This window comes from Drosophila guanche, unplaced genomic scaffold, assembly GCF_900245975.1.
Source record: "Drosophila guanche unplaced genomic scaffold, DGUA_6, whole genome shotgun sequence".
NCBI lineage: Eukaryota > Metazoa > Arthropoda > Insecta > Diptera > Drosophilidae > Drosophila > Drosophila guanche.
Genome location: NW_022995784.1, coordinates 16,381 through 43,253, shown reverse-complemented (window position 1 = coordinate 43,253; position 26,873 = coordinate 16,381). Strand labels below are relative to the sequence as shown.

The 26,873-nt window shown below is 47.5% G+C and overlaps 5 protein-coding genes across 8 annotated transcripts; 2 read left to right on the top strand and 3 right to left on the bottom strand.

Annotated features, from left to right (window-relative positions):
* Positions 1–1,621: 1,621 nt before the first annotated feature.
* LOC117591504 (ER degradation-enhancing alpha-mannosidase-like protein 2) lies at positions 1,622–2,269 on the bottom strand. The gene is made up of 3 exons (XM_034284800.1): positions 2,021–2,269; positions 1,716–1,943; positions 1,622–1,652 (listed from the first exon to the last, which is right to left on the bottom strand). Exons 1-3 carry the CDS (start codon positions 2,038–2,040, stop codon positions 1,622–1,624), a joined length of 279 nt encoding a protein of 92 aa, XP_034140691.1. The 5' UTR covers positions 2,041–2,269.
* Positions 2,270–5,514: 3,245 nt separating this feature from the next.
* Positions 5,515–9,743, bottom strand: LOC117591499 (ER degradation-enhancing alpha-mannosidase-like protein 2). 3 transcript variants are annotated; one of them, XM_034284794.1, is made up of 4 exons: positions 9,344–9,740; positions 8,932–9,266; positions 7,434–8,227; positions 5,515–7,365 (listed from the first exon to the last, which is right to left on the bottom strand). In XM_034284794.1, the coding sequence occupies exons 1-4, from the start codon at positions 9,457–9,459 to the stop codon at positions 5,665–5,667; spliced, it is 2,946 nt and encodes a 981-aa protein (XP_034140685.1). In that variant the 5' UTR covers positions 9,460–9,740; the 3' UTR covers positions 5,515–5,664. The 3 variants fall into 3 exon arrangements, with proteins under 3 accessions (XP_034140685.1, XP_034140687.1, XP_034140686.1); XM_034284796.1 differs by lacking the exon at positions 8,932–9,266 and having other exon boundaries at positions 7,434–8,562; positions 9,344–9,743; XM_034284795.1 differs by lacking the exons at positions 8,932–9,266; positions 9,344–9,740 and adding an exon at positions 8,640–8,725 and having other exon boundaries at positions 7,434–8,562.
* A 313-nt stretch (positions 9,744–10,056) lies between these two features.
* Positions 10,057–24,188, top strand: LOC117591500 (protein lin-9 homolog). The gene is made up of 3 exons (XM_034284797.1): positions 10,057–10,161; positions 16,907–16,916; positions 21,250–24,188. The coding sequence occupies exon 3, from the start codon at positions 21,260–21,262 to the stop codon at positions 24,185–24,187; it is 2,928 nt and encodes a 975-aa protein (XP_034140688.1). The 5' UTR covers positions 10,057–10,161; positions 16,907–16,916; positions 21,250–21,259; the 3' UTR covers position 24,188.
* On the top strand, positions 10,744–18,828 carry LOC117591498 (WD repeat-containing protein 7). Of its 2 annotated transcripts, none has more exons than XM_034284792.1 (2): positions 10,744–11,345; positions 12,427–18,828. In XM_034284792.1, exon 2 carries the CDS (start codon positions 12,525–12,527, stop codon positions 17,127–17,129), a length of 4,605 nt encoding a protein of 1,534 aa, XP_034140683.1. In that variant the 5' UTR covers positions 10,744–11,345; positions 12,427–12,524; the 3' UTR covers positions 17,130–18,828. The 2 variants fall into 2 exon arrangements, with proteins under 2 accessions (XP_034140683.1, XP_034140684.1); XM_034284793.1 differs by having other exon boundaries at positions 10,744–11,364.
* A 180-nt stretch (positions 24,189–24,368) lies between the features above and the next one.
* On the bottom strand, positions 24,369–26,789 carry LOC117591502 (translation initiation factor eIF-2B subunit epsilon). Its single transcript, XM_034284799.1, has 5 exons — positions 26,608–26,789; positions 26,416–26,540; positions 25,051–26,357; positions 24,694–24,980; positions 24,369–24,620 (listed from the first exon to the last, which is right to left on the bottom strand). Exons 1-5 carry the CDS (start codon positions 26,698–26,700, stop codon positions 24,411–24,413), a joined length of 2,022 nt encoding a protein of 673 aa, XP_034140690.1. The 5' UTR covers positions 26,701–26,789; the 3' UTR covers positions 24,369–24,410.
* Between the last annotated feature and the right edge of the window lie 84 nt (positions 26,790–26,873).

Genomic DNA, 26,873 nt, shown 5'->3' with positions numbered 1-26,873 from the left:
AAGCAAAAGTCCGCACAAAGACTCGGCACAGTACCTGAGTACACAGCCGGGAACTCCGTCAGAGCCCAGCGAAAATACCGGCTTAACTAATTGAAGTTCATGAAGTAAGGAACCTTCATTAAAAAAAGGGAAGAAAATGCCATTCGACCTTGGTAAACTATATGGATACTATGACGTGGGTAGATTTCCTGGGAATAGGTGGTTTGAAAAAATTGTGCAAAAAGATTGGCGATTGCCTGATCATTGTTTGCAGACATATTCAAAAATGATAGCGAGGATGGATGTGCGGACGTTCTACACTTACTGTTTACAAAGCTGTAAAACTGTTTAGGGTCCTGTGAAAAACGTATCCTGCATCGAAGGAGGTAGTTCCTATAGCATTGAGAATTAAGAACAGTGAAATTTGAGCGAACTATTAAGTAATTAGAAAGAGAAGAGGGAGAACCAACTTCTTGAGATTTTTTTAATAGTCTTGATTTTAGGTTCTTTAGACTGGATAACTCTTTGGTGAACCAAGGAGGTTTTGCAGATCTAGTCGGACATGAAAGTGGGTCACACGTGTCAAAAATTGTGTCAAGTACATTATAAAAAATGTTTGTGCCTTCAATGACGTCAGTGCACGAGTACAGAGCGGACCAATCAAAATTTCGAATTAAGTTATTGAGCTTCGTAACCTCGGCTTTACGAAAGCAGCGGACGCGTTCAGATAGCCTACTCACACGATCCGATACAGTAGGTCCAATATCTATCGACACTTCGAAAGTAGGATGATAGCAGTCTTCAGGTATAGTGAGCGGGAGTGCTCGTGTTAAGAACTCTACGGTCGGATCCGAGACAAAGCACAGATCAAGCAATCGACCCAAGGAGTTTTTTACATAGTTGACTTGAGACAGGGCCCGGTCTAATAAGCCATCAATAAACTCGTTTGACTCGTTAACCGAAGACCAGACAGTACCTGGCAGGTTGAAATCCCAAAGAACTATTAAATGGTCTTTATCAGATAGCGAAGAAGAAACAGTTTGTAAGGCAGACAAATGCTGCTCGTATATTAGTACATCCGAAGTCGGTGGAATATACGAGCAAGTGACATAAATAGACTGGCCGGGAAGAATCAGTCTAACACAGAGGAATTCCAGGTCTTGTGAGACCTGGACTAGGAAAAGTTCTGACTTAAAGTAAGAGTTTACTGCAATCAGGACCCCTCCTCCACGTCGAGATGAACGATCATTCCTATAAATTGTGTACCGATCTGCCAAAACTTCGCAACTAAGAATGTCCGGCTTTAACCAGGTTTCGGTAAACACAATAACATGGGATGAAAATGTGAAACTATCCATAAAAAGAGCCTTGGAAGAGCATTTTGGAAGAGCCAATAGTCTCGAAATGAGTTCGTAAACAATGAAGAAAAAGAAGACAATCAAAAAATCGTGCGCTACACAACCTCTTTCGTCGACGTTTGGCAAACTACTGACAAGCTGGTGTTCCTCAATGGCCTGGCCCATGGTAGAATTACTAATAGGTAACGTCGTCAACTGAGTGGAGGAGCACCAGCTTATTCATCACGCTTGCTCGGCTCTCAGAGACATGAAGAAACTATAAGGAGGCCTCGTCGGTGGCAGAGTTACTCGCTGCTTTTTCTTTTGGTCAGTGCTCTGGAAACGGAAAGTTTATGCAGTTAAGTCTAAATATGCAGCTTTATTTATTTATATGCAGACCTTTTTAGCTTTTTTTTCGTTCCTTTTACATANAGCAGAGTGAAGACGCGCTGAAACTCGGTGAAGTTACCCATAGTAGCCAGTGTATCCAGGGCATCGATTAGCGTAAGCGAATAGCTGCCCCAGGTGTCGTGGCCGTCGCAGGTAAGTGGGCGTAGCTCGTCATAGTTGGAGGCGTGCGTCAGATAGCCGTCGTAAGCGTGCTGGAACATCCGCCGAACATCCTCTCTGGGGGAGTTGAGTGACATGAGATTTTATAGTCTAGTGCTTAACGGTATTTGCCCATACTAATTACTATTACTCACCGCAGCTCCAACATGCGCATCCGGCTTTAACCAGGTTTCGGTAAACACAATAACATGGGATGAAAATGTGAAACTATCCATAAAAAGAGCCTTGGAAGAGCATTTTGGAAGAGCCAAAAGTCTCGAAATGAGTTCGTAAACAATGAAGAAAAAGAAGACAATCAAAAAATCGTGCGCTACACAACCTCTTTCGTCGACGTTTGGCAAACTACTGACAAGCTGGTGTTCCTCAATGGCCTGGCCCATGGTAGAATTACTAATAGGTAACGTCGTCAACTGAGTGGAGGAGCACCAGCTTATTCATCACGCTTGCTCGGCTCTCAGAGACATGAAGAAACTATAAGGAGGCCTCGTCGGTGGCAGAGTTACTCGCTGCTTTTTCTTTTGGTCAGTGCTCTGGAAACGGAAAGTTTATGCAGTTAAGTCTAAATATGCAGCTTTATTTATTTATATGCAGACCTTTTTAGCTTTTTTTTCGTTCCTTTTACATAAATACATATGTACATGTAAAGTTTTAGTACGTACCAATGAAATCCGCTGTTCAATGAAATACTAGTGTATTTGTATACCTTTTATTCGAAGAGTAAATAGGGTATATTGTATTTGTTAAAAAATGAGCCACGCCCCCTTCCGCCCCCACAAAAGAGCGAAAACCTCCCAAATTTACAATTTTGAAGATACAAGAAAAGATAAAAACGCCATTCCGTAGGGAATGACCATATCTATCAGATCGCCAAATTGGCCACAATGAATAAATGAATCGTGTACCCATGTGTAATATAAATAATGCGTAATCAGTCATTTATTAACTGTCAAAAACTTTTAGAGCGGTATAAAATTGTTTTCATAACTTTTTGATTATATTGAAGACCTTGGTCTTGCCTTCAACCATCTTCGACCATCTACTAAAAGACAATTTTTTCGCATAAAAAATAATTTTTAAGTTAAAGTTAAAGAAGCACCCTTTAACTTTAAACTATTAAATATAACAGTAAAAGCACATTCAAATTAGTTTTCAATTCCATTATACCTCCTGATTTTAGTTTTTAGTCTAATTCTATAGTCTCCCATATTGGACCGTTCAATAAATACTTTTACGCTCCAAAAACAAAAGTACCGCAACATTTCTTTCAGCAATTCAGTATATAAATTAAGCTTACTGATGGTAACTTTTTTGAATTGATTTAATTTGATTTTTAATTTGTTTGAATACTTGCACCCAGCACTACTATTTTATTGAACAGCAGATTTTATGGGTATTTTTCTGAAGTCATGTAAAACAAGAAGACGGAATGCAAATGTTACAGGACTTTTTCTGGGTTCTAATGTGTACATTTCAGGCTTTTCAAAAAGGTATCACTTGGTCAATTGGAAAGACTGGAAGGGTCCGAAAATAGTGGTGAAAATTGTGTGGCTCGGCACTATTATTTTATTGAACACAACTGTACATATGTACATACATACATACATATTAACATAACCTCAACGATGGAGTGTGGTATGTGCGCAGAAATATCCAAAAGAAAACGAGAATAGACGTGTGAGACGATTTTTACGCGTCACAACTTTTATACCCAGTACTCATTACATCTTCCCTTAGCGGTTATTTTTCAAACTTAAAATTTATTCTTTATCTGTCATCTACATCTACAACACTTCTCAGGCCAACAAGCTCCTTTAGCTCGCCCCCCTTTCCTAGAGCCACACGCTGCAGAGTCACGGCAGAGGCAGAGGAACGCGAGAAGCAGAGGCTGCTCACTGCAGAAGCAGAGTGTGAATGAGAAAATGTGGTGGATTTAGCCACTGCAAATTAATTTCTTCATTCTATAATAATAATCCAATCGGATCCCAATTTGGTGATCTGATAGATATGGTCATTCCCTACAGAATGGTGATTTTAGTTTTCTGTTATCTTCAAAATTGTAGGTTTAGGAGTTTTTCGCCCTTTTGCGTGGGCGGTGCTCATTTTTTAAATACACTTGTAACAGTGTGAGCATACAGAAGTCTGGATGCAAAATTTGGTGGCTCTAGCTTTTATAGTCTCTGAGATCCAGGCGCTCAACAAGACGGACAGACAGCCGTAGACTCGGCTATTGATGCTGATCAAAGAATTCCTTCTGTGCGTTACATACAACCGTTATTCGCACAAATAGCAACAAATTTAAGTAAGAGTTGCTGATGCCGTACCTTAAAGGTATGATTTGAATATATAAAAAATTATAATGAAATAATATTCAAACTGATCTGATTTCTGTTTGATATTGTATTTATGTAGTTACAAAAAAATAGTTATATGCGGTTTTTTTATTATTCAGATAACATACAAGGGATTGAAGCACCATTGGTTAAAAAATGGATATGCACAAGGACAATTTATACATGATTACAGTTTTCTTTCTTTTTTTTGTCCCATTGCCTATTTTTGTCTAATTTAATAAACGCAATGAAATTGAAAATATATATTTTTGTTTAAATATGTATGTTCTTTTCGCGTTCTTTGAGAACGCTCTTTTATGCATGCCACGGATGTGCTGTGGAATGATTACATTGAACAGTTCCGGAACGGTTCTTAATAGGTTCCTGTGGCAAAGATGTGTTCTGTAGTGCTGCTATCGGAAACTGCACTGGAAGGAACTCTGAGCGATTCACGAAGTTGAAATTACAACAACGACCACTTCTACATGCCTTCCAATGGACGCGAACAAAAAGGTTGGATTCCCACGTGTTTCATCCCCTGTCAATTTGAAGCGAAAACGTCACGCATTGTGTACTCATGCTTACTAAAGTACTCAAGCGACTTAGTCCAACTCATGAAGCAACTATAAAGGAGGGCTCGTCGGCTTTTTAGAGGGAAACATAAAAATGCTGTCAATAAGTCCGAGTGAAAGGGCGTGCAGAGAGAGAGAGAGAGAGAGCAACTTTACAATAATAAGAGTACAAACTGGTCGTGGTCCCACCACGGTTTATAGTTGCTTCATGGTCCAACTGGGATGGTCCGTTTTGACTGCTGTCTACGCACACAGAAGCACTGCAAAGCATGTGCGTGTGTGCGTGCCGAAAACTGATGTAGATAAATATTATATAACTCCATTATAACTATTGAACTAACTATTATAATTCAGCCCCCCCCCCCCCACCCCCTCCACCTTTTAATTCTAGTTTATAGTCAACATACCAACAGATGGTAATAATAGTAAAAACGAAACATATACGAAATGTGTAAATACCAATATCAATCTGAACAATAAGTAGTATACCCAAATATCTCCAGTTACTCAAAATTGAAATAACCAAGCAGAGTTCTCAAATAAATTTGTTGCAGCCTCAGCCAATTCCCTATGTACACATTCAAAATGATTTACAAATGATCCTAAGAACTTGGAGCTCAAGGCACTCGCATGTTTTAGTCGGAGTTAAGTTTGAGTTTGAATCTTACCAAAAAGAGCCCTTTGATCAAGGACATGACCTAATTAACCTTATAATGAATACTTAAAAAGAATTGATCAGATCTATGTATGAAGACAGCATATCCAACAGATATGCGTTGAGGAGATAACATAACTCTAATTCAGATGTGACTGTCGCCTAACTAACTATGTAAATACATATCTACAGATCAGTCGTGTTTAGATGGCAGACCCTTACTACGTCACGGGGTAAAACTCTCGGTACGCAAACTGTTCAATATACTCGGGTCGCTGACAGGTGAACAGCTCACTGGCGGGGTTCTTATTGTGGGAGTGTTTTTCTAGCGCCGTGCGTGTCTTCTCCTGAAGCAACCCCTCATCGAATTTAACCCGTTGCACTGTGGTCTTACGCAGTATGGTCTGCACAAACTGTGACCACACCGATCCCTCCTCTGTCTCATCTTCTTGCTCCTCCAAATCCTTGTGCTGTTTCAGCTCCGGCTGCACAGCCTTTGCCTTGTCCTTAGTTTTGTTGATGGGCTCCGGTGAAGCTTCCATTGAGACAACATCTGGCTGAGCTATTTGTGTTGCTGTCGCGAGAGCTACTGCCTTCTCCTTGCCCGGCGTCAATTTCAGCATGAGGGTCTGCAGGCGGTCCACCGTCTCGGACATTCGCTTCCGGAAAGCCACGAGGCGGCGCGTATACTTGAATAGCTCGCGTTGCGCAGGGGGCTTTAGTTGGACGACCTTCAGGGTGCCCAGCTCTATAGGATCGAGCAGCGGGGTGAAGTGGGGCGTCGCCTCTTTGGTGCCCAAGAGGTAGATGCGATGGACAAATGCCTGCATGGCGGTGGTGTTCATCATGGCTATCTCGTATCCGATGCAGGCCTTGAGTACAGTTTGGTCGATATCGTCCATTTGCGGAGCTTGCGTAGTTGAGTTCTGGTGCATGGCCTCGTCTAAGTAGCCCAAGGCGGACAAGGCGGCAATGTCCAACTGAGAGTGCAGGGGAGGATCCTGTTGTCGATCAAGACTGTCAAGGACCTCGGCCAAATGGCTGCGCATCTGCTCGCCGTCGGTTTGGAAGCCAAGCAATTGCAGGTGCTGAATGAGTAGGATGTTGGCCGCGTACTGCTGTTCCAAATCGTACAGCTCCCACAAGGAGCGCATGCGTTCTTCGTACTCTTTCTGAGCACCCGCTCCGAGGAAGTTGCTGATGTTACCGTCGTACAGCTGCAGGCCCTGGATGAATGCCACATCCATCGTAAACTTGCCCATAAAGGCCAGCACATAGTTGAGGGCGTCCGTGGCGGTAGCAAAATTATCCCGCCGACTAGAAAAGAACTCGTCTAAGTCGCTGACGGTTAGCTGGTTACGCAGCACCTTGTGATTGTTATGCAACAGGCTTTCGTTGAGTTCACGCTCCTCTCGTATGCGGTCAAAGTTGCTCACCAGGACATCCCCCACCGGTTGTGAAAACTCGTCGAAAACTTCGATGTCTACGGCCATGGTGGTGGAGTGTTTTCTCTTTTCCTGCTCCCAGGGGATCGGCTGTTCCTCATAGTTGTGAAAGTCCTCCAACACCGAGTGGCACTGAGGCACCCAGTGCTCTTGTTCGGCCATTTGGTGCTCGCGACTTCGCCTGAAGATCGCGTTGGCGCTGAACCGCTGCAGGTCCAGGGAGCCAAATATATCCTCATTGTGGTCATGGCAGCAGTGCAGGGCCGACATATCCATGGGGTGTGCCTCCGTGTTGAAAATGTAGGCACCCGTCTGAACCACACACACGTTCTCCCCCGTGTCCAACAGCTCACCTTGGCCACCATCGCTGTGTAAAAAGTTGTCACTGTCAAACAGTAAATACAGGTATTTGCTTGTTTCAGCCAGAAAGAACGACTCCATCCGATTCTCCTTTTCATGCGTCAGCACATTGCGAATCTAGAAGAAACACGAAAATAATCCATCAATAATCAGGAATCAGAATAAGCCGAGTTTTCGATGCTTACCGTCGCATAACCACACTTGGTCTTGGCACTGAACTCGAGTGTCTCCAGCACCCGCTCGCCAAGCTCGAGCAGGTACTCGTTCTTGGTGGATCGGTACAGATACATTGTCGACTCGATAAGCTCCGGTCGAAGAGGGTACACCTCGCGATCAGGGGCCGCCTCGCCGGCGGCAATATTGTAGAACTCGGGTAAAAATCCGTACTTCTTCCAAACGCTGACGTAGCGCACGATCGTGCGCATGGCCGGCTCTGTGTCGCCGATGATGCTGAGGATGCCAGGCCAAAAGGCCTCGAGCGATTGGAAGACTGGCAGAGTGACGTGGCCTTTGTTCATGCCCACCCACACGTACCAGTCCTCTTTACGCATGTACTTGTCGATGGCACCGCGCGCCTCGTGGAAGAGCTCGAGAAGCTCCGGCCGGTTAAGCAGTATGGCGGCCTTTACTAGATACTCGAATAGGGAGTCGACGCCCGCGCCGATTCCAGAGTCGAGGGCAGTCCAGCGGCCGCTCTGCACGTCAATGTGATTGCCGAAAAGGCCGATGGGTGATCGGTGCTCCCAGAGGGCAAACACGGCCTGCAGCGCCACCTCCTCATAGATTTTGTTTCCGGTTAGACGGCTCAATGTGCCGAACTCGATGAGAAAGGTACCCACACCGGCCGTGCAAGTTACTGGAGTCTCGCCCTTGGGAACACCATAGCGGAGATTTACCGTGCCATACGGCATGCCTGTATTGGTGTCAAAAGCCGGCAGCAAGCGTCGGGCCACGTCCTCGGCCATACGTAGCAGCGGACCCTGGCAGGGCCAACCAGACTCCAGCTCGACGCCTGCGCGGCGCGACAGCAGATGGGCGGACAGCAGGCCACCCACGATACGGATGTTAGTCTCAAAAACAGACACGTTTATGTCCCGGTCGAAGTTCACCTTTTTTGTGAGCAGAGTGAAGACGCGCTGAAACTCGGTGAAGTTACCCATAGTAGCCAGTGTATCCAGGGCATCGATTAGCGTAAGCGAATAGCTGCCCCAGGTGTCGTGGCCGTCGCAGGTAAGTGGGCGTAGCTCGTCATAGTTGGAGGCGTGCGTCAGATAGCCGTCGTAAGCGTGCTGGAACATCCGCCGAACATCCTCTCTGGGGGAGTTGAGTGACATGAGATTTTATAGTCTAGTGCTTAACGGTATTTGCCCATACTAATTACTATTACTCACCGCAGCTCCAACATGCGCATCCGGCTTTAACCAGGTTTCGGTAAACACAATAACATGGGATGAAAATGTGAAACTATCCATAAAAAGAGCCTTGGAAGAGCATTTTGGAAGAGCCAAAAGTCTCGAAATGAGTTCGTAAACAATGAAGAAAAAGAAGACAATCAAAAAATCGTGCGCTACACAACCTCTTTCGTCGACGTTTGGCAAACTACTGACAAGCTGGTGTTCCTCAATGGCCTGGCCCATGGTAGAATTACTAATAGGTAACGTCGTNCCATACGTAGCAGCGGACCCTGGCAGGGCCAACCAGACTCCAGCTCGACGCCTGCGCGGCGCGACAGCAGATGGGCGGACAGCAGGCCACCCACGATACGGATGTTAGTCTCAAAAACAGACACGTTTATGTCCCGGTCGAAGTTCACCTTTTTTGTGAGCAGAGTGAAGACGCGCTGAAACTCGGTGAAGTTACCCATAGTAGCCAGTGTATCCAGGGCATCGATTAGCGTAAGCGAATAGCTGCCCCAGGTGTCGTGGCCGTCGCAGGTAAGTGGGCGTAGCTCGTCATAGTTGGAGGCGTGCGTCAGATAGCCGTCGTAAGCGTGCTGGAACATCCGCCGAACATCCTCTCTGGGGGAGTTGAGTGACATGAGATTTTATAGTCTAGTGCTTAACGGTATTTGCCCATACTAATTACTATTACTCACCGCAGCTCCAACATGCGCATCCGTGTGTAGTGCTTCTGTGAGATTCCCTGAGCAAAAAGACCGAGTAACACACACAGATGGCATATCACGTACAGGTTATTGGAGACTTTTTGCATATTTCACCAGGCTGATGCATTAATGGGGCAGTCAATGAATGGCTATTATCCAATTATGAGCATTCTCAATTTTATACAGCTATGTGGATGCGGCTGTGTCTACGTTGTGGCAAAACAAAAACAATGCAATTTTTTGTTTGGTCGTACTTTATGCCTATGTATACTATGACTTTAAAAATTTACAACATCTGGAGCAACATGTCGCTCTGAGATTAAAGAAAAAGAAGACTCCAATTTAAAAAAATAAACTCTTGTTCTATCCTTGCATTATTTATATGCCTATTCCTTTAGAGGGATTACGAACTTTAGCAAACAACTGATTTGGTTGCAACAAGCGATTAACAGCTGTTAATATTTTAAGACTATCGGCAGGCAGGCCCAGCTAGAGTGTAAAATTGTAAGAAAACATGCATTTAATGACAAAAGATAGTCAAAGACAAGCAATATAATTAATAAAATCTATCAGCTAATAATATAGAGACAAAATTCAACGTATCACTATACAATTCATTTTAAGTTTTAAATCGATATATCTGTGACTACTGCTCGGCACGCGCGCCTTTTCTTTGCGACAAGTTGGCAGCACTATTTTATATTTCTCTGCTGGCCATTCAAAAGTGTGTGTTCTTTACGAAATTGTGTTGTAAATTCAAAATAAAGCTATATAAAATTACACAAAAAGTGCAAAATCTGTATAAAGTAGTAAGTAAACCAATATAGTATTTAGATATTTATGAAACACTTGCTAGACTGTTCGAAACGGCTTGATTTAAAGAATTGTTTGTCCTGCAAACAACTGGACGACAACTTTCTGACTGTGTTTCGAGCGAACGTATAAAGAAATACGTATGTTTTTTCACTAAACATATTCTGCGAGTGATAAGAAAATACAGATCTATACCTAGGAATCTATCTCCTTGCGCTTCCAAACGATTTGTGTGTCGACAGTCAGTGCGTTGTGCAAAATGCAATTGTGTGGAAATTGTTGTCCGTTGGGCCAAAAGTAACAACATAGTGCCACTCCATGTGGGCTCGTGGGTAAAATGCTCCAAATGATATGAAAGTGTTCGCGATTGTGTTCACAATGATTTTGTTTATATATTGTCTCCTAGTTTGTACAAAATTGGTCAAAAACTATCAAATTATAAACAAATTGAGTAAAATATTAAATTTTTGTATCAGGGCTGTCGCCTCTCCCCACGTAGAGCAGCCAGCTCGCAGTCGATTCGGGAGTGCGGCAACACTGAAACTTATCGAAAATCTTACCCCACGGTCGATAAGATATTGCTTTTTTCTTCTGCCTCAGTGTCGTACAAAAAAGGCAAATATATCTAAGAAACTACTATAAATCAATTGCTAAATCAAATTGTTTGAGTGCTCGTGTATCGACCATAAATAGTGATATTCAATCTTGTACGAGAGAGAGCGCAGCAGTTCTTACTAATCAAAAACAAAATGGAAATATGCATAATATGAAAAATCGTCAGCAAAAACAACAGAAATAACAACAACAACAATTACAGCGGCAGAAGCAAGAGCAATAGCAACGTGTGTGTTGTTTTTGTTGGCCAGCAGCAGCACGTACGAGGGGTAGTGTGCATATGAATTAGAATCGTGGGACGACAGCGACGACGACATTGAAGTTCACTCTTCTCTTACTGCGCTGTACACACACAGTTTGGAATGCAGCAGCAGCAGCAGCAGGGGAACCAGCACGAGACCGAAAAATCAGCAGACCGAGAAATCAGGATCAATAATCACAATCAACCAGCAATCGAGACTATAAAATATAAATATCCCAGCTATACAACGGGCTTGGAATCGGCTCAGGAATCGGGAAGGAAGGGAAACACGCGCCACGCCAATACGGAAAACGGAGGAAAAATGTTAGCAAATGTCACATATGTACATATTCTACAGTTATTGTTGTTGGCGCGTTTGCCAATGTGTGTGCGTCCGTGTATGTTTCTAGTGCCCATTTTCTGTGTCGTCGTGTGTGCGATTGGACTCTAGGTACATGTGCATGTGTAGGGAAGACAGACGGACGGACAGAAAGCCAGCCAGCCATCCGTTTGGTTTGTTTTTGGTATGCGACGATGTTTAAATAGTTTTGTCTCCTCAATTAATTGATCTTGCTTTAATTGCTGACAGCCCCGAACCGATTGGTTTTCATTTCAATGCATTCCATGCCATTTCGGTCTTCCGTCCCTAAAAATGACTGCTGATCCAAGGTTACCCTTGCCTGCGTCCGTAACATTGCTATTATATAACCCCAGTTCGAACGACTCGAATCTCTTGTTTATCTTTGGCCATTCTAGTAGCTAGGAAAAGTACAGCAACAGCTGGGCAGCATTAGAGAATAAATTCTCGATTGGGTGGAACCTGTGCACGTTTACCCCCCAGAGGGGAAAGCACATTCCGATTCCGATAACCCCACAGCCACATACCACAGTCACCTGCTAAAGTTAACTGTTATCTTGGACGGAATGGAATGGAGAATATGCCAATTTGAGTTCAGTGATGTTTCAGCAATAGCGAACAGCTAACGCATGGTGAAATTAGTAACAAGGTGACGGATTCACCACAGTGCCTTCTCATTCGAGACATTGTGAAATTACTAACAAGGTGACGTCGTCAGCTGAGTGGAGGAGCACCAGCTTATTCACCACGCTTGCTCGACTCTCAGAGAGGCAAGCGCTAGGGACAGATAGCAAACGTTTATTAGTAATTTCACCATGATTTCACCATGAGCTGGTGTTCCTCGAATGAGAAGGCACTGTGGTGAATCCGTCAACTTATTACTAATTTCACCATGAGCTAACGGTCAATTGTTAAAATAATGTTAATAGGCTTTAGGGCCTCACTGAAGGCTCTCACTGTACGGCCAGGCACTACTCACACAAATACATACACAGGCGCGCACTCGAAGTTGAGGCCATGTTAACTTAAGTATAATAATTTTTGCAGAGCCCAGAGAAGACCCGCCGCAGGAACGGAAAGGAGACAGTGAGGAGTGATTGGGTCGAAGGAGCAGGAGTAAGGGCAAGGGTGGTGTGGGCGTCACCATGGTGAGTACCAACTTGGTGGTGCCGGTGGTGTTGTGGGGACCCACGGCGCCCACGCATTGCATCTCCAGTGTGTTCCTTTCGGACGACCAGTGCACCCTGGTCACCGGCTGCTACGATGGACAGATCTGTCTCTGGCAGGTGGAGCCCACCACACTGAAGATGTCGCCCCGCTGCCTGCTGGTGGGTCACTCGGCTCCGATTCTTTGCCTGGTGCGAGCCTCGCTGCTGCCCGAAAACAGCTTTTTGGTGAGCTCCTCTGAGAACGGCGAAATGTGCACCTGGGATCTCATCGACGGAAAGTGCATGGAGGCAGTCAAGCTGCCGCAGGTGCACACACAGATTCAGAGCTATCACACGGCCAACAGCGAGGACATTCGTCTGTTCTGCATCGGCTATTACGCAGAGATTATGGTAATGGACCCATTCAGCCTGGAGGTAATCTATCTGCTGAGCTCGAAGGTGAAGCCAGACTGGATATCTGCCATCCATGTGCTCCGTCCCATGCGGCGCAAGGACGACGTGGTCCTTGCCATCACCACCACGGGCACAGTCAAGGTGTGGACACTGACGGGTAACGAGAACAAGCACGCGGAGCCCATCTACGAGAACGAGTCGAAGGAGATCCGCTGCCTCAACGCCATAACCATGAACTGCTGTGCCCAGAACCAGCGCACCGTGCTCCTGGTGTGCACCAAGTACTGGCAGATCTACGACGCCGGCGACTTCACTGTCCTCTGTTCGGTGATTGCGCCGGCACGCGAGCGCTGGCAGGGCGGTGACTTCATCACATCTGACCGCGTTATGCTCTGGACCGATGAGGGCAAAGGTTACCTTTACAGGCTGCCCGCCAACTGCATCCCCGACAACAAGGAGTTCCACTCGAAGAGCGTCGTCCGGGACGCCCCGTACCTATACTACGTGCTCCAGCATGCCGGCGACAAGGTGCTCTCCTGTCCACCAGCCATGAAACTGTTGTTGGCTGGAAGCAATGGTAACAGCAACGGCGGACATCACAATCTACTGCGCGGCGACTCTGAGGGATACATCTCGGTGTGGAATGTGCCGGAGGTACCGCTAGACAACATAAGCATACTGCAGGCCAAGCAGATGCCGCCGCGCGTCCTCAAGCCACACGTGTGCACTTCCCTGGTGGAGGCCTGGTCCATTATGGATCCGCCGCCCGTGGGGATACTGGATCAGCTGTCGAGGATCACAGAATCTCCGGTGAAGCTCACTTCAAGCATATACTTGCCGCAGCAAAGTCGCCTTGTCATTGGGCGAGAGGATGGCAGCATTGTGATTGTGCCCGCCACTCAGACGGTGATGATGCAGTTGCTGGTTGGCATCAAGCAGAACTTCAGCGACTGGCCTTCGCACCAGATCCTATATGGGCACCGCGGCAGGGTGAACTGCCTGCTCTGCCCCTCCATGATCCACTCGCGTTACGAGAAGTCGCACCTGCTGTCTGGCGGCATCGACTTTGCCGTCTGCCTCTGGGACCTATACAGCGGCAGCATGCTGCACCGCTTCTGCGTGCATGCGGGGGAGATCACCCAACTGCTGGTACCGCCGGAGAGCTGTAGCCCGCGGATTCTCAAGTGCATCTGCTCGGTTGCCTCAGACCACTCGGTCACCCTAGTCTCCCTTCAGGAGCGCAAGTGCGTCACGTTGGCCAGTCGCCACCTGTTTCCCGTGGTGACTATTAAGTGGCGCCCACTGGACGACTTCCTCATCGTTGGCTGCTCGGACGGCTCCGTGTATGTGTGGCAGATGGAGACGGGACACTTAGACCGGGTGCTACACGGCATGTTGGCCGAGGAGGTGCTTTCCGCCTGCGACGAGCAGGCAGGCGAGGATGGGGTCGGCGGTGGTGGTGGCTCCTCCGGAGTGAGCGCATCAGCCAGCGAGATGGGCATGGCCAATCCGGCGGTTCACTTCTTTCGCGGCCTTAAGTCGCGGAATATGAACGCCATCAGGCACGCAACCCAGCGCGGGATCAACCAGCTACAGCAGCTGCAGGGCCACAACCAAGGGAATTTCGACTTCCTCATGAAGCACCGCAGCAATCCACTGGTGATCCAGGGTTTGCGAACCAACCCGAAGGACGCCGAGAGCCACATCCTATTCTTCGACATCGAGGGACTGATCTTCGAGCTGCACAGCGAGGAGTACGCCCAGATGACGCCGGCCACCTTGGAGGTTCTGGGGGTGCAACTGCAGAACCCAAAGGACAGCAAGTCCATGCATCTGGACGCGAGCAAGAAGATTGGCGACTTCTTCAACAAGGTGAAGAACAAGGCCGTGGACGTGGAGAAAATTCTGAAGGACAAGGACAAGCACGGGCTCGTCCAGAAGTTCAAAGAGAAGACTGAGATTGTAGAGAAGAAAGTGCAGGCGAAGGTGGAGAGCCTGCAGAAGGCAGTGGAGTCGCACGAAGAGCAGCAAGACCTGAAAAGTAAGATCGCCTCCAAAATGGAGGTCACCCACGTTATGGAGGTGGCCCAGCTGCTCCTCTCGCTGCTGCACTCCTGGGGTTTGGATCCGCACCTAGACAAGATGTGTGAGACTCGGCTGGGTCTGCTCCGCCCCATCGTTCCGATCTCGTACGGAGTGCTCTCCAAGGCGGGCTACATGTCCCTGCTTCTGCCCACTTGGCAGAACAACTACGACATTCCGGCAGGCCTCCAGCTGCCCTCCAGCTCCAAGAAGCGTCCGCTTCCAGAAGAGCTGCAGCGCCTGGAGCACCTTACCGCCATATTCACCTCGCGCTTGCACTGGGAGCTCAGCACCACTCTGACTACCAACCACATCCTGGCGCTGGTGGCCATGTCGAACACGCTGCTGTCGATGAGTGCCGCCTCCTTCCTGCCGGACAGCGAGAAGCACAAGAAGCTGAAGCGCCTGGCCCAGCGGACCGACTCCACGCTAAGCAACGAGGAGGAGCGTGAGGAGATCCTTGCCCACCATATTTCACAGATCAAACATGCCTGGAGCCTCTTGGCCACCCACCACTGCTTCTTGCTGCCCGACAAAATCGAGGCCCTCGAGCCGAAGAAATTCAAGCGGCCCCAGGTGGAGATGATGGTAAAGCGATGGCAGCATCACTGTATCGAAATTCGTGAGGCTGCCCAGCAGATATTGCTCGGTGAGCTCACCCGCATGGGCAAGAAGGGGCGTAAACAGCTGGTCGAGAGCTGGGCTCAGTACCTGCCCCTCTACACCCATACAGAGCCCATCGTGGGGGCCCAGCAGCAGACGGCGCTTCTGATCCAGGGCTCGGCAGGATCCCATGGCAGTAGTGGTGGGGTAGGAGGCAGCGGCAGCAACGGTGCCCAATTAATTGTTGGTTCAGCTACGGGTGTCGGTGGGGGAGGAGTGTCGGGCGCGGAACAGCATCAGGACGAAGACTATGAGGAGGAGGAAGAGGAGATAATACGCAAGCCGTCCAGCCTTTCGGAGCTGAAGCGCAAACAAACAACGGCCGTTATCCTGCTGGGTGTGATCGGGGCAGAGTTCGGGCAGGACATCTCACAAGAGTCACCCAACCACCGCGGAAGCATCAGCCTTGCCACTGGCTCAAACGGACAGAGCGGACAAGGCGGACAGAGCGGAGAGCGACGCATATCATCCGTGGTGGAGGGATTCGGCATAGCCAATAACCTGGCCAGGCTCACCTCGATGGCCTTGGCTCACCTACTCTATGCGCCGCCCTCGCCCAAACTGCCCCAGTACACGCCTCTGCGGCGAGCGGCCATTGACCTGCTTGGCAGGGGCTTTACGGTGTGGGAACCATACCTGGACGTGTCCAAGGTGCTGCTCGGCCTGCTGGAGATCTCGTGCGAGGGCAAAGCGGTGCCCAACCTGAATTACAAGCTTCCGCTGACGCCACAGGCGGACGCCTGCCGCACAGCCCGGCATGCCTTGCGCCTCATAGCCACCGCCCGACCGGCGGCCTTCATCACCACCATGGCCCGCGAGGTGGCCAGATACAATACGATGCAACAGAACGCGCAGTCCATCAACGCTCCCCTGACGCAGTCGGTACTGTACAAGGCCAAGGGCGAGATCCTGCAGTGCGTGGAGATGCTGATCGACAAGATGCAGTCGGAAATCGCCAGTCTGCTGGTTGAGGTCATGGATATCGCACTGCACTGCGTGGACAGCAACGAGCTGAAGGTCCGCGGCCTAGCCGAGCTGTGCCCTGCGATCTGCAAGTTTAACCAGATCTCCCATTGCTCTCAAACCCGACGCATCGCAGTTGGCGCCAACAGTGGCAACCTGGCCATCTACGAGCTGCGCCAGAACAAGTGCCAGATGATCCCAGCTCACACGCACCCCATCACCTCGCTGGCCTTTTCGCCCGACGGCAAGTATCTCGTCTCGTACTCGTGCGCTGAGAATCGGCTCTCCTTCTGGCAAACGAGCACCGGCATGTTCGGGCTGGGACAGTCGCAGACGCGTTGTACTAAGGGCTACTCCACGGCCCCCATTCCGGACGTTTCGCGTCTAAACCCCATGCGGCTGGCTAAGCTCGTCTGGATTAATAATCGTACAGTCACCCTCATGTTGGCCGACGGTTCCGAGACGCGGTTCAATGTCTAGGGACGCAATGTCTAAATCGATCGCTCGTTTTGGGACTGTGAGCAGGAGTGACGTATATATTTGAACTTGAGCAGGCAATCAACGCGACAACAATAGTTATTATGTATGGAATGGATGATGAAACGAATCCAATTTAACTAATGACTATGTTTCTGCAAATGCAGGAAGGAAAGGCGAGAACGGAAAAGGAAAACAAAATCAATGCGATAACTGAGAAATTAATTTTTTTATTTACATATGTGTGTGTGTGGTTATATCCAACGTATGCACATACATATATGTATGTACATGTTTATTTGATCTATATATGTATTCTGCATCTGTGTGTATTTTAATATATGTATTAGACGATTTTAATGTACCTTCTAATGCTTTCCCTACGCGAGTGTGTGGCAGCACTAAAATAGAAATGGCAGTTAGCCCAGACATTGCATCGTATACCCCCCAGTATGTATAATTTGCTAATTTTATTTACAGAGCTATATATTTTACCGATGCACCGTTCATGCACACCGATGCACAGCACTGCGTGTTCTGTTCCTGTAAGTGTATTACCTCCTGTTCCAGTTTCTGTTTGATGTAACTTACCTACATGCATATATGCATATACATATATATATAGAAAAATGATATCCAAATATTAAAAAGTCAGCAATAATTACTACCGTACCGATCTACATACTACATACAAACAAACAAAAAACAAAACAACATGTAACACAACAACATAAAGAAAAGAAAGGAGAGAATAATATAAATAGAGAAGAAAACCCATGTAAAACAAAGAACGAAAAGCTGTTATTATGATTACAAACTATTATTATTATTACTATTGTATGCTACTATTCTTATTATTATTAATATTCATATTTGTTATGCATAATGTATTGTTATATATATATATCTAAAGAACCTAAACAGATGTATTGCGAAACGTTACGAAAAGTTACAACCAAACAAACAAAAACATAACTTAATAACTAGAAGAATATAGGGTCAAGTGTTTTTTGTTTTGTTTAATTGATATCTTAATTTTAACTATTAATTTAACTTTGTTTTTCGATGTAACTCTGATTAGGTGTTTGTATGTACGTAAAAAGCGTTTGGTTCTGTTTTCATTCTGTGGAAATTGTACAGAGAAATCTGTTTAAAAATCGAACTCAAGCATACAATACACAACACAGGCATATTTTAATTTGAAGCTTACTCGGAGAAGGCTAAGGAACCAACGCATTTCCGGGCGCGAAATGTTTTCAAGAAACTATTTATCATATAAACACGTATGTACATACATATGTATGTGTGCACATTAGTTACATATATTTACATATGTATGTATGTACATACGTTATTATAAAAAGGAAATTGCAATGTAAGCTATCTTTGTATACATATGTATGCATCTAAAACCTGAAAGGCAAGTCACGCATCCATGATGCATGTGTATGCAATGGTTGCAATGTATTGAGCTTGGGCTTCAGTTACGAATTATGTATATACACATGTACATACATCCATGAATAGGCGTGCATGCACATGTATGTATGTACAAGCATATATTTTCATACTTACATACATACGAGGTCCGACAAAGTATTACGCAATAAAATTAAACGAAAAGAAGCAACTAAAAACACTTAAATACATATGTACCAGTCGAGCATACAAGAAATAAAGTCAAACATGAGCAAACCGTTAACGTCTGTATATTTTAATCATTCCCATTAGAATCCTATCTTGAATCCAACTTCCTCTCATTTAAAAAAAAAACAACTTTACGTAAATTCCGTACTGGCTATTTTTCCTTGCTCACTCTATATTTGATTTTCTGGTAGGGACAAAGAGAAAGCAAGACACAAATTTTCTTGTTTTTAGCTTCCCCTTCTGTCCAAGAATAATTTTGTTTGTGTACAACTATAGCTAGCGAATGTTTTGCGTTACAAAAAGAAACACATCCTCGACAGATGTAATGATTCCTTGTGTTGTGAATGAAACATTTAAAGAGGCATGAATTCAGTAGATTCATGCAGGGTTCTAATAGGAACTTTACCATCGCGATTTTTCGAGGAAATATATGTAGATTTATCCGATACATCAATCCATTTTCAATAAGATAATTAGATTGGATAATTTGTTCGACCTAATTGTATTACATGAGTGTCTCTTAATATTTTCAACGAAAATATATCTAAAACTTAAACCAGTTGATACGTTGTGAGTCGCGTCACGAGGCAACTCTCTCTCTCTCTCTCTCTCTCTCTGCTTCTTTCTCTCTCGCTCTCTCTCTGTCTCTGTTGCTCTCTCTCTCTCACTGGCTGCGTATCTCTACAAATTTTCAATGAGACCGAGAGAGAGAGAGATAGAGAGGGGGAATAGAGTAAACGGATAATAGGATGTAATATGTAATTTCTCAACATCAAGTTTGACTCTTGCGTGAAGCTTAGTGGAACCTGGAAGCGCTTCCTTGCTAATTCATTTTTGTATATTCATGTATAGTATTCCGCGATGCAATTTATTGTAAACAAAAAATGGATTAATAAATTAAGCAGAAGTAATCTAATCAATGCACAAAAAACTTCAGTAAGGCGTTAAGATGGACAGATACATTTGTATGAACATATGTTATGTACATACGTGGCTATGTACATATTTATGCACTTATAACCATATGTATGTATGTACCTATGTAAATCCCTCTCGGCTATTGATAATGATCATTGATCAAGTACGGGGTCGGAAATTCTTCCGTCTAGGTGTTACAAACACCTCCACACCAATCGAAACGAGGAGTGACGTGTGAGACGGCTTTTATACCCGGTTCTCAGTTAGTATATCTGTACCTTATTGTTTTTTATTTTTCAATTTAAAATTTTTTTGTATGTCATATAAGTCTACTTCCAAATCTACATCCCTTCTTACGCCAACATGCTCTTTCAGCTTGCCCCTTCGCCTAGAGCCGCATACTACACGAAGCAGAGTGAGAGAGAATGTGCAAAAAGTTTTCTTCTATCTTCAAAATTGTAAATATAGCAGATTTACGCGATTCGCGGTGGCGGAAGGGGGCGGGCGAGATTTTGAAATGCACTTGTAATTGTGTGAGCATTCAGCCATCTGGATGCAAAATTGGGTGGCCCTAGCTTTTATAGTCTCTGAGATCCAGGCGCTCAACAAGACGGACGGACAGACATAGCTGATCAAGAATATATGTATGTGGGGTCGGAAAGGTTTCCTTCTCTGCGTTACATATGTATGTACACCCACTTTTCCACACAAATACAATATACCCTATTTACTCTTCGAGTACCGCGTATAAAAATACTTTTTAAGAACCTGGAAGAATTTGAGAATCAAAACACAAAAATTTGAGAATCACAAGCTGGATAAGAACTGGATACCTATTTTGAAGAAAGCTTTATGAGATGTTGGCAAAACATTCGGACAATGTTATGAGGGTTAAATGAACGGTCAATGCCAAAACAGAACAGTATTCTGCTGCTGCTGCACTGCCGCGGCATGTAAAAAGTAAGACAGGGATGGGGAAGAATAAAAACGAGGTTTTCACTGCAAAACATGTCAATATTTCTGTCTACGTACAAACTGGACACTTCCACTGCCACCGCCGTCGTCACTGTCGAATGCGAAGGAAGGACGAAAAGAGTGTGGCGATGTACATATGTATGTAATTCGCGTGACCAATTGACCTCAGAAGAGTATGCAGAAAAACGTATTACAGTGCATGTAGTACACTACAATCCTTCTTCTTCTAGTTCTCTATGTATATGTACATATGTATGTATGTATGTACATGCATGCATATTTCGTCCATTTAGTTTCAATAGTCACAGAACCATCCGTGAGGATCCTTCGTTTCCAGAATAGTGAGAAGAAAGATGAAAACTTAGGTTGGTAATGTTGGTTAATGTTTCCTTCGAAACGTTTCCTTCTGTGCGTTACATACAACCGTTATTCCCCACAAATACAATATATCCTATTTACTCTTCGAGTACCGGGTATACAAAACCGCTTAGGTACAGATGTCCTACTGAGCACGTCTTACACGTCCCTTCTCGCTCTTTATTAATTGTGAACTTATGAGCTGTGTTTTCTCTGCTAATTACAGCACAGTGAAAATGCCTGTTGCAGAAGCTACTAAAGGCAAAGGCAGGAAGACAGCAGCCGCTGCTGCTGCCGCTGTGGCAAGGAACAAAACGAGCAAGGAGGAGGCCACCGCTAATCCAATGGATCTAGACGATGACAGCAAGAGCGACCATGAGCAGAAAAAGGAGGTCGGGCCTGATGATGTCGATGCGCATGCAAGCACAAAGGAAATGGCAGCCACAGACGAGCCGGAAGCAGACCCCGAACACGACGAGGACGATGAGCCGGACAGCAACGAAAACAGCGATCCGGAGGAGCAAGTGGAGCCGCCGGCCTTCAGTCTGGCCACACTGGGACTACAGCGCGTGGGAAGCGCCCCACCACCTAAGCCTAAGGTAACGAAGGCACCCATTCCAACGCTGAATGCCCGAGGAATGCCCGCCCGAATTCGCAAGAGAAACAAACTCTTCTACGACGAGAACATTATCAACGACGACAAACCGCTGCGCATGAGCCTTGCTCCTAAGAAGATGCCCGGTCGCCCACCCCTGGCCGCCGGGGGTCCTGGCAGCGGCTCGGGAAAGGCGCACAACACCCCCGCCAAGGTGCTCAAGAAACGTAAGGGTGTCGTCTCCCGCTACATGCGCTCCAGCGACAATGGATCCAGCTCCACCTCAGTCGGCAGCCAGCATCAGGTTACGGCAGCTGGCAACAAGAACAAGAAGACGGCAGCTAAGGGACAGGCTGGTAGGCATACACAGTCCACACAGTCCAAAACGAACCCATCCGGCCACAAGTCGGGCAAGATCAGCAGTGCAACAGCCTCTGGAGGAGCGAAGGTGTCGACCGCCGCAGCTGCTGCCGTCGCCGCTGCAGAGGAGGAGGCTAGCCAGGCCCAAGCCCTGTTGGTGGCCAACAAGCGGGTGGGCCAGGCGATCGGTCTCCGTCTGCGTAACCTACTCAAGCTGCCCAAGGCCCACAAGTGGGCCATCGCCGAGTGGTTCTACTCATACATAGACAGACCGCTCTTCGACAGCCGTGATGAGTTCTTGAACCACGTGAACGAGTTGGATCCGCGCCTGGGAACGCGCCAGCTCAACCGGCACGAATGGTCGACCATACGGCGACAGATGGGAAAGCCCAGGCGCTGCTCAGCCAACTTCTTCAGCGAGGAGCGCAAAGAGCTGGACAGGAAACGGAAGCTTATGCGCACTCTCCAGTCGCGCAAGCCGGGAGAGCTGAAGGATTCCGTTCTGCTGTCGGACATGCCTGAGAAGATCCCCATGCCACTGCCGCTGGGCACCAAGGTGACGTCTCGGCTGCGCACCCCCCAGGACGGCATCTTCGCTGGCACTGTCGCCGCCTACGACTCTCTGAACGCTATGTACCGGGTAACGTTTGAGCGTCCCGGCCTGGGGACCCACGCCATACCGGACTTTGAGATTGTGTCGGAGAACTTTCATGAGATGCTGCCACTTCATAGCTTCACCAAGGACTTCCGTCCCAACCTGATGAGCATATACCAGACCAACAACATGGGCTTCACCACGAACCTGGGCTATACGGCGAGCCTCACCAGAACATATCTGCAGAAGCGTCCATCCAGTAATGGGAAGAAGGCAGGTGGAGGACTGTTTGGTCCTCAGAAACATCTGGCCAGCAATAACGCTGCTGCAAGGAACGCTCTTAGCATGAAACTGAACAAGAGTGATCCCCTGCTGGGGCAGGACGCCATCGGTGATAGTCCGATGCGGCCGCAGCTGATCCGAGTTCACAACTACTCGAACAAGCTGCTTGAGCATCTTGTACACTTGGAGAAGTATATCTCGGTAAAGGCCGAGCGCATCCACCGCTTAAACAAGATGAACGCCACCGCGGAGCTAGCCATGGGAGAGATGCTCGGCCAAGACGAGACTGGAGAGCGCCACCGGCGCCACATCGCCGACAACTTTCAGCGCCAGTACGCCTTCAACATCGTCTCCATTGAGCGCATCAATACCGACCTCATGTATGAGCTCACCAAAGTGCAAGAACTCTCCTCCACCTTGACGAGAAATCCCAACGTCCAAGCTATGATCTCGCCCACGTACCTGCGGGAGCAGTGTCGGGCCAAGGCGAGCCAGACGGTGGATGAAATGAATAAGGGCTTGGTGAGGAATGAGCGCATGGTGACGTTGCTAAAGAACCTGGCCACGCTGCTGATGGTCACTCAGAACCTGGGCGGGGATTGCCCTGTAAGCGAGGTCAGGCAGGTGCTCGAGGGCTGCATGGAAGAGGTGCGCACCAACCTTGTGAGCGCCGATAACATGGAGGTGTTCCACAACAGCGTTCAAATGCGGCTGGAGTTCATTGCCTTGGACATCACTCGGAATCTCGAGAAGCGCAGGCACAGCCGGGCAGCTGCTGCTACTGCTGCTGCTGCTGCGGCTGCGGCTACCGAGGATGTCAAGTCGCCGAAGACACCCAAACAGGAGGAGACCGATGAGGACAATGATGCTGTTAATGAAGGTGCTGGCGACACATCAAAGTGCACAGTAAATGAGGGGGATGGAAAAACGAAGCCTGTCGTTGTAGATGATTCCAACAAGGCTCCAAATAATAGAGCTGCTGACACCACAGAAGCTAAAAAGGAGATAAAGCAGCGGCAGCAGGAAGACAAGCTTGATCTTATGGATGTGGATAGTGGTGGACAGCAGGCAGCGGGCAATGGCGAAGGGGAAGGCGACGTCGAAGACGATGAGAAAATTGACTCGGACGAGGCTGAAACTGACAATGCAGAGCAGCAGCAGCGAGAGGAGGACCCACAGTCACCAAATCCCGCCACCGACGACTCCCAGATAACAATCGAATCGATGAAGGAGTCTGAGGATGAGGAGGAGATTGATATGGTCGGCGTTGAGCGGCTGAACTTAGAGGAAGAAAACTCTGAATTCCAGGAGGAATTCATTTACGAGAAGTAGAGGTATAGTTTTAAAACAAATGCGATTTTTGTGCCGCGTCTCTTTTTTTAGTTTATTTTTTTCAATGGACCATTTCATGGTCTCGATCTAGGTTAATAGAATGGAAGAGGAGGGGAATATCCACAAGAAGATTTATCCAAGGAAAATGTCAAAAATGCGTTGCAATAAAAGCTGTAACAGATAAGTGGCAAAGGGTTTGTTTTATTCACTGATCATCCTCAGCCTATGTCTCGTCGTTGTCATCCTCTTCGCTGGACTGGTTCAGCCAGTCGACCAGCTTGACGAGGCTCTGGCGCAGCTGGAAATGTTCCTCGCCACCGAGCTGGCAATACCACGCATGGATGGCATCCTCCGACACAAAGTCCTTGTCGTACAGGTAGTGGACAATCTGCGAGATCTTCTCCCGCACGAATGGATTCTCCTCGTACACGTCCTGAAAGCAAATAGTTATAATTGAATCATAAATCAAAGTTAGTCAAAGATCCTCCGCGGAAAATCGCACGCACCTCCAGCGCTTTCAAGCAGTCCAGCATGGCTTCCTCGCTCTTGATGTAGTTGGAGACCACGGGTCCCAGCTGCTTGAAGGCGGCGCCGATGGCCGCCAGCACATTGTTATTGGCTGGCTCGACAATGTGCTGCATGCCAAACACGGCCTTTACCACATTGAAGTTAACCTCCTTGAGGGACATGTTATAGGCGTACCTCGAGGAGTTGATCTCCAATATGAGGAAGTCCGGATTCGACCGCTCCCTGAAGCCACGTGACAGCGAATCGATCACCTCGCTGAGGAAAACTGAAACAGAGCGCAATTAATTTCATGTGCAGCTCCAATTTGCATAAAAGTGCATTTCATCGCATCTCACTGTTGGTGTCATCGGGCAGGGGCGTGACAGCTCGCGAACCCTCATCGTCGTCGCTGATGTCGCTGAGGTCGCTGAAGTTGCTGATCTCGTCCAGTGGCAGCATCAGGTCACCCATTTTGGGTATGCAGAGCGTCTGCTGGGGCAGCAGCTCCTCACCCTCCGAGTCGTCCGGATCCCCCGTGGTAATGTCGCTGACGATGTACGCCTGCGGTCCAATCGCCTCTAGTTCCACTGTCTCGTAGTCCTGTTCCTGCTCCGTCTTGCGCTGTGTGTTCGGTGTACTGGTGACCAAGGTCTTGGCCAGCTTCGTTTTTCTTGGCAACACGCAATTGGCGCCCACGACGCAGCCAGCGCTGACGTCGCATTCGGCTTCGATGACGGCCCTGTCTCCAACTACGCAGTGCTCTAACCGGCAATTGTCCTGAATTGTCACGTTGGCCATTAAGAACACGTTGCTTAGCTGGCAATGCCTGCCAATGCGGCAGTTTTCCCCAATGACGGTGTCCCTGATTACAGTGCCGGCCTCCACGTGGCTGCCCGCATGGATCACCACATTCTCACGCAGCGCCACTTTGGACACGTGCGCCTCGAGACTTTTGTAGATGTTGTCCTTGTGGAAAACGTACTGCTGTTGAAGCTTTAAAACGCCCATGTCGGGAACGAGCGGGTATGCCCAGCGGTTGATGATGTCCCGGCTTACCAGTTGGTACGCGGGCCAGTTGTTTACTTTGTGCGCGTACTGGGTGGCTGGCAGCAGGGCTACGTAGATGCGGCTGTCCAGCAACTCCTCGTTGATGAGCAGGCCGCGCACAAAATCATCGCGTGTTTGGAAGTCAAAGTTGTCACTAAATAGCGACAGCATCGAGGGCGAGCCGATCGCGATTTGCGGATCCAGGAGATTGTGGTGCAGTGCTGTGCAGGAGTTGCCAAGGAATATGTCAAGGGGAATTTGGTAGCGCGGCTCCTTGTGGTTCATCCGAAGCCGCTGGTGGTAGTGGAGGCGAGAGTTTTGCTTATCGACAGCAATGAGCAGCTCGTTGCCGGTGCGGACGTTGATGGCGCATTCCTTCAACACCAGAGTGGCGGCTGTGCCCCTGTCGAACTTTGCCATCCGCTTGTGCTGCTCCAAAACTGGCCGTAGGTCCGCATTGGTGACGGTATCGGCGCCCATGAGGATGAAATTACGCCGAATCAGGGCCTTGGCGTCGAGATCTCGCATGGCGTCGCCGAAACACCGGCATCCCTCACCCCCAATCATGTGCACAGTCATTTTGAAGGACCAGGAGGCATACGTGGCAATCCCTTCCCTGCGAATAAAGCACATTAAGCACAATTGAAAATAAAACGCTTAAATAATTGGATTACTTGATGTGGTCGCGTATTTCCTGCAGGTAAAGGCTTGCATAGACAAAGACCTCCTCGACTCCGCTGCGATTCAGCGCTATCAATGCATAGTCCAGCATGCTCACGTTGACCAAAGGCAGCAAGGCCTGCAAGAATAGAAAGTGGGCAAGATATAAACGCTGGCGGGCTAGGTTGAGGTGGTTCCATAGCTACCGTTGAGCCTTCGTCGGATAGCGGCTTGAAGTTCCATACATTGTTGTCGGCTATGAGTACCGCCTGGACGATTTCCTTTTCGAATTGAGCCATGCTAACTAACCAAACGACGCTTTCCCGTCCCCGACCGTATCTTACTGACTACTAGAACAACAGCTGATGGGTCAGTGCTGTCAAACGTCTGCAGACTGGCAACGCTAAACTATTTCAGCTTCTACCTCGTCACCTCATCCACCACAGAAGTCGAAGTGGAATATTAAATAATA

Coding starts and splice junctions, on each gene's coding strand:
- LOC117591499 (XM_034284796.1), bottom strand. CDS start 9,459: ATGCAAAAAGTCTCCAATAACCTGTACGTGATATGCCATCTGTGTGTG. Junction 8,563..9,343: donor ATGCGCATGTTGGAGCTGCG/GTGAGTAATAGT, acceptor CAACTCCCCCAG/AGAGGATGTTCGGCGGATGT. Junction 7,366..7,433: donor CCAAGTGTGGTTATGCGACG/GTAAGCATCGAA, acceptor TGTTTCTTCTAG/ATTCGCAATGTGCTGACGCA.
- LOC117591498 (XM_034284792.1), top strand. CDS start 12,525: ATGGTGAGTACCAACTTGGTGGTGCCGGTGGTGTTGTGGGGACCCACG.
- LOC117591500 (XM_034284797.1), top strand. CDS start 21,260: ATGCCTGTTGCAGAAGCTACTAAAGGCAAAGGCAGGAAGACAGCAGCC.
- LOC117591502 (XM_034284799.1), bottom strand. CDS start 26,700: ATGGCTCAATTCGAAAAGGAAATCGTCCAGGCGGTACTCATAGCCGAC. Junction 26,541..26,607: donor TATCCGACGAAGGCTCAACG/GTAGCTATGGAA, acceptor CTATTCTTGCAG/GCCTTGCTGCCTTTGGTCAA. Junction 24,621..24,693: donor ACTGCTTGAAAGCGCTGGAG/GTGCGTGCGATT, acceptor ATTTGCTTTCAG/GACGTGTACGAGGAGAATCC.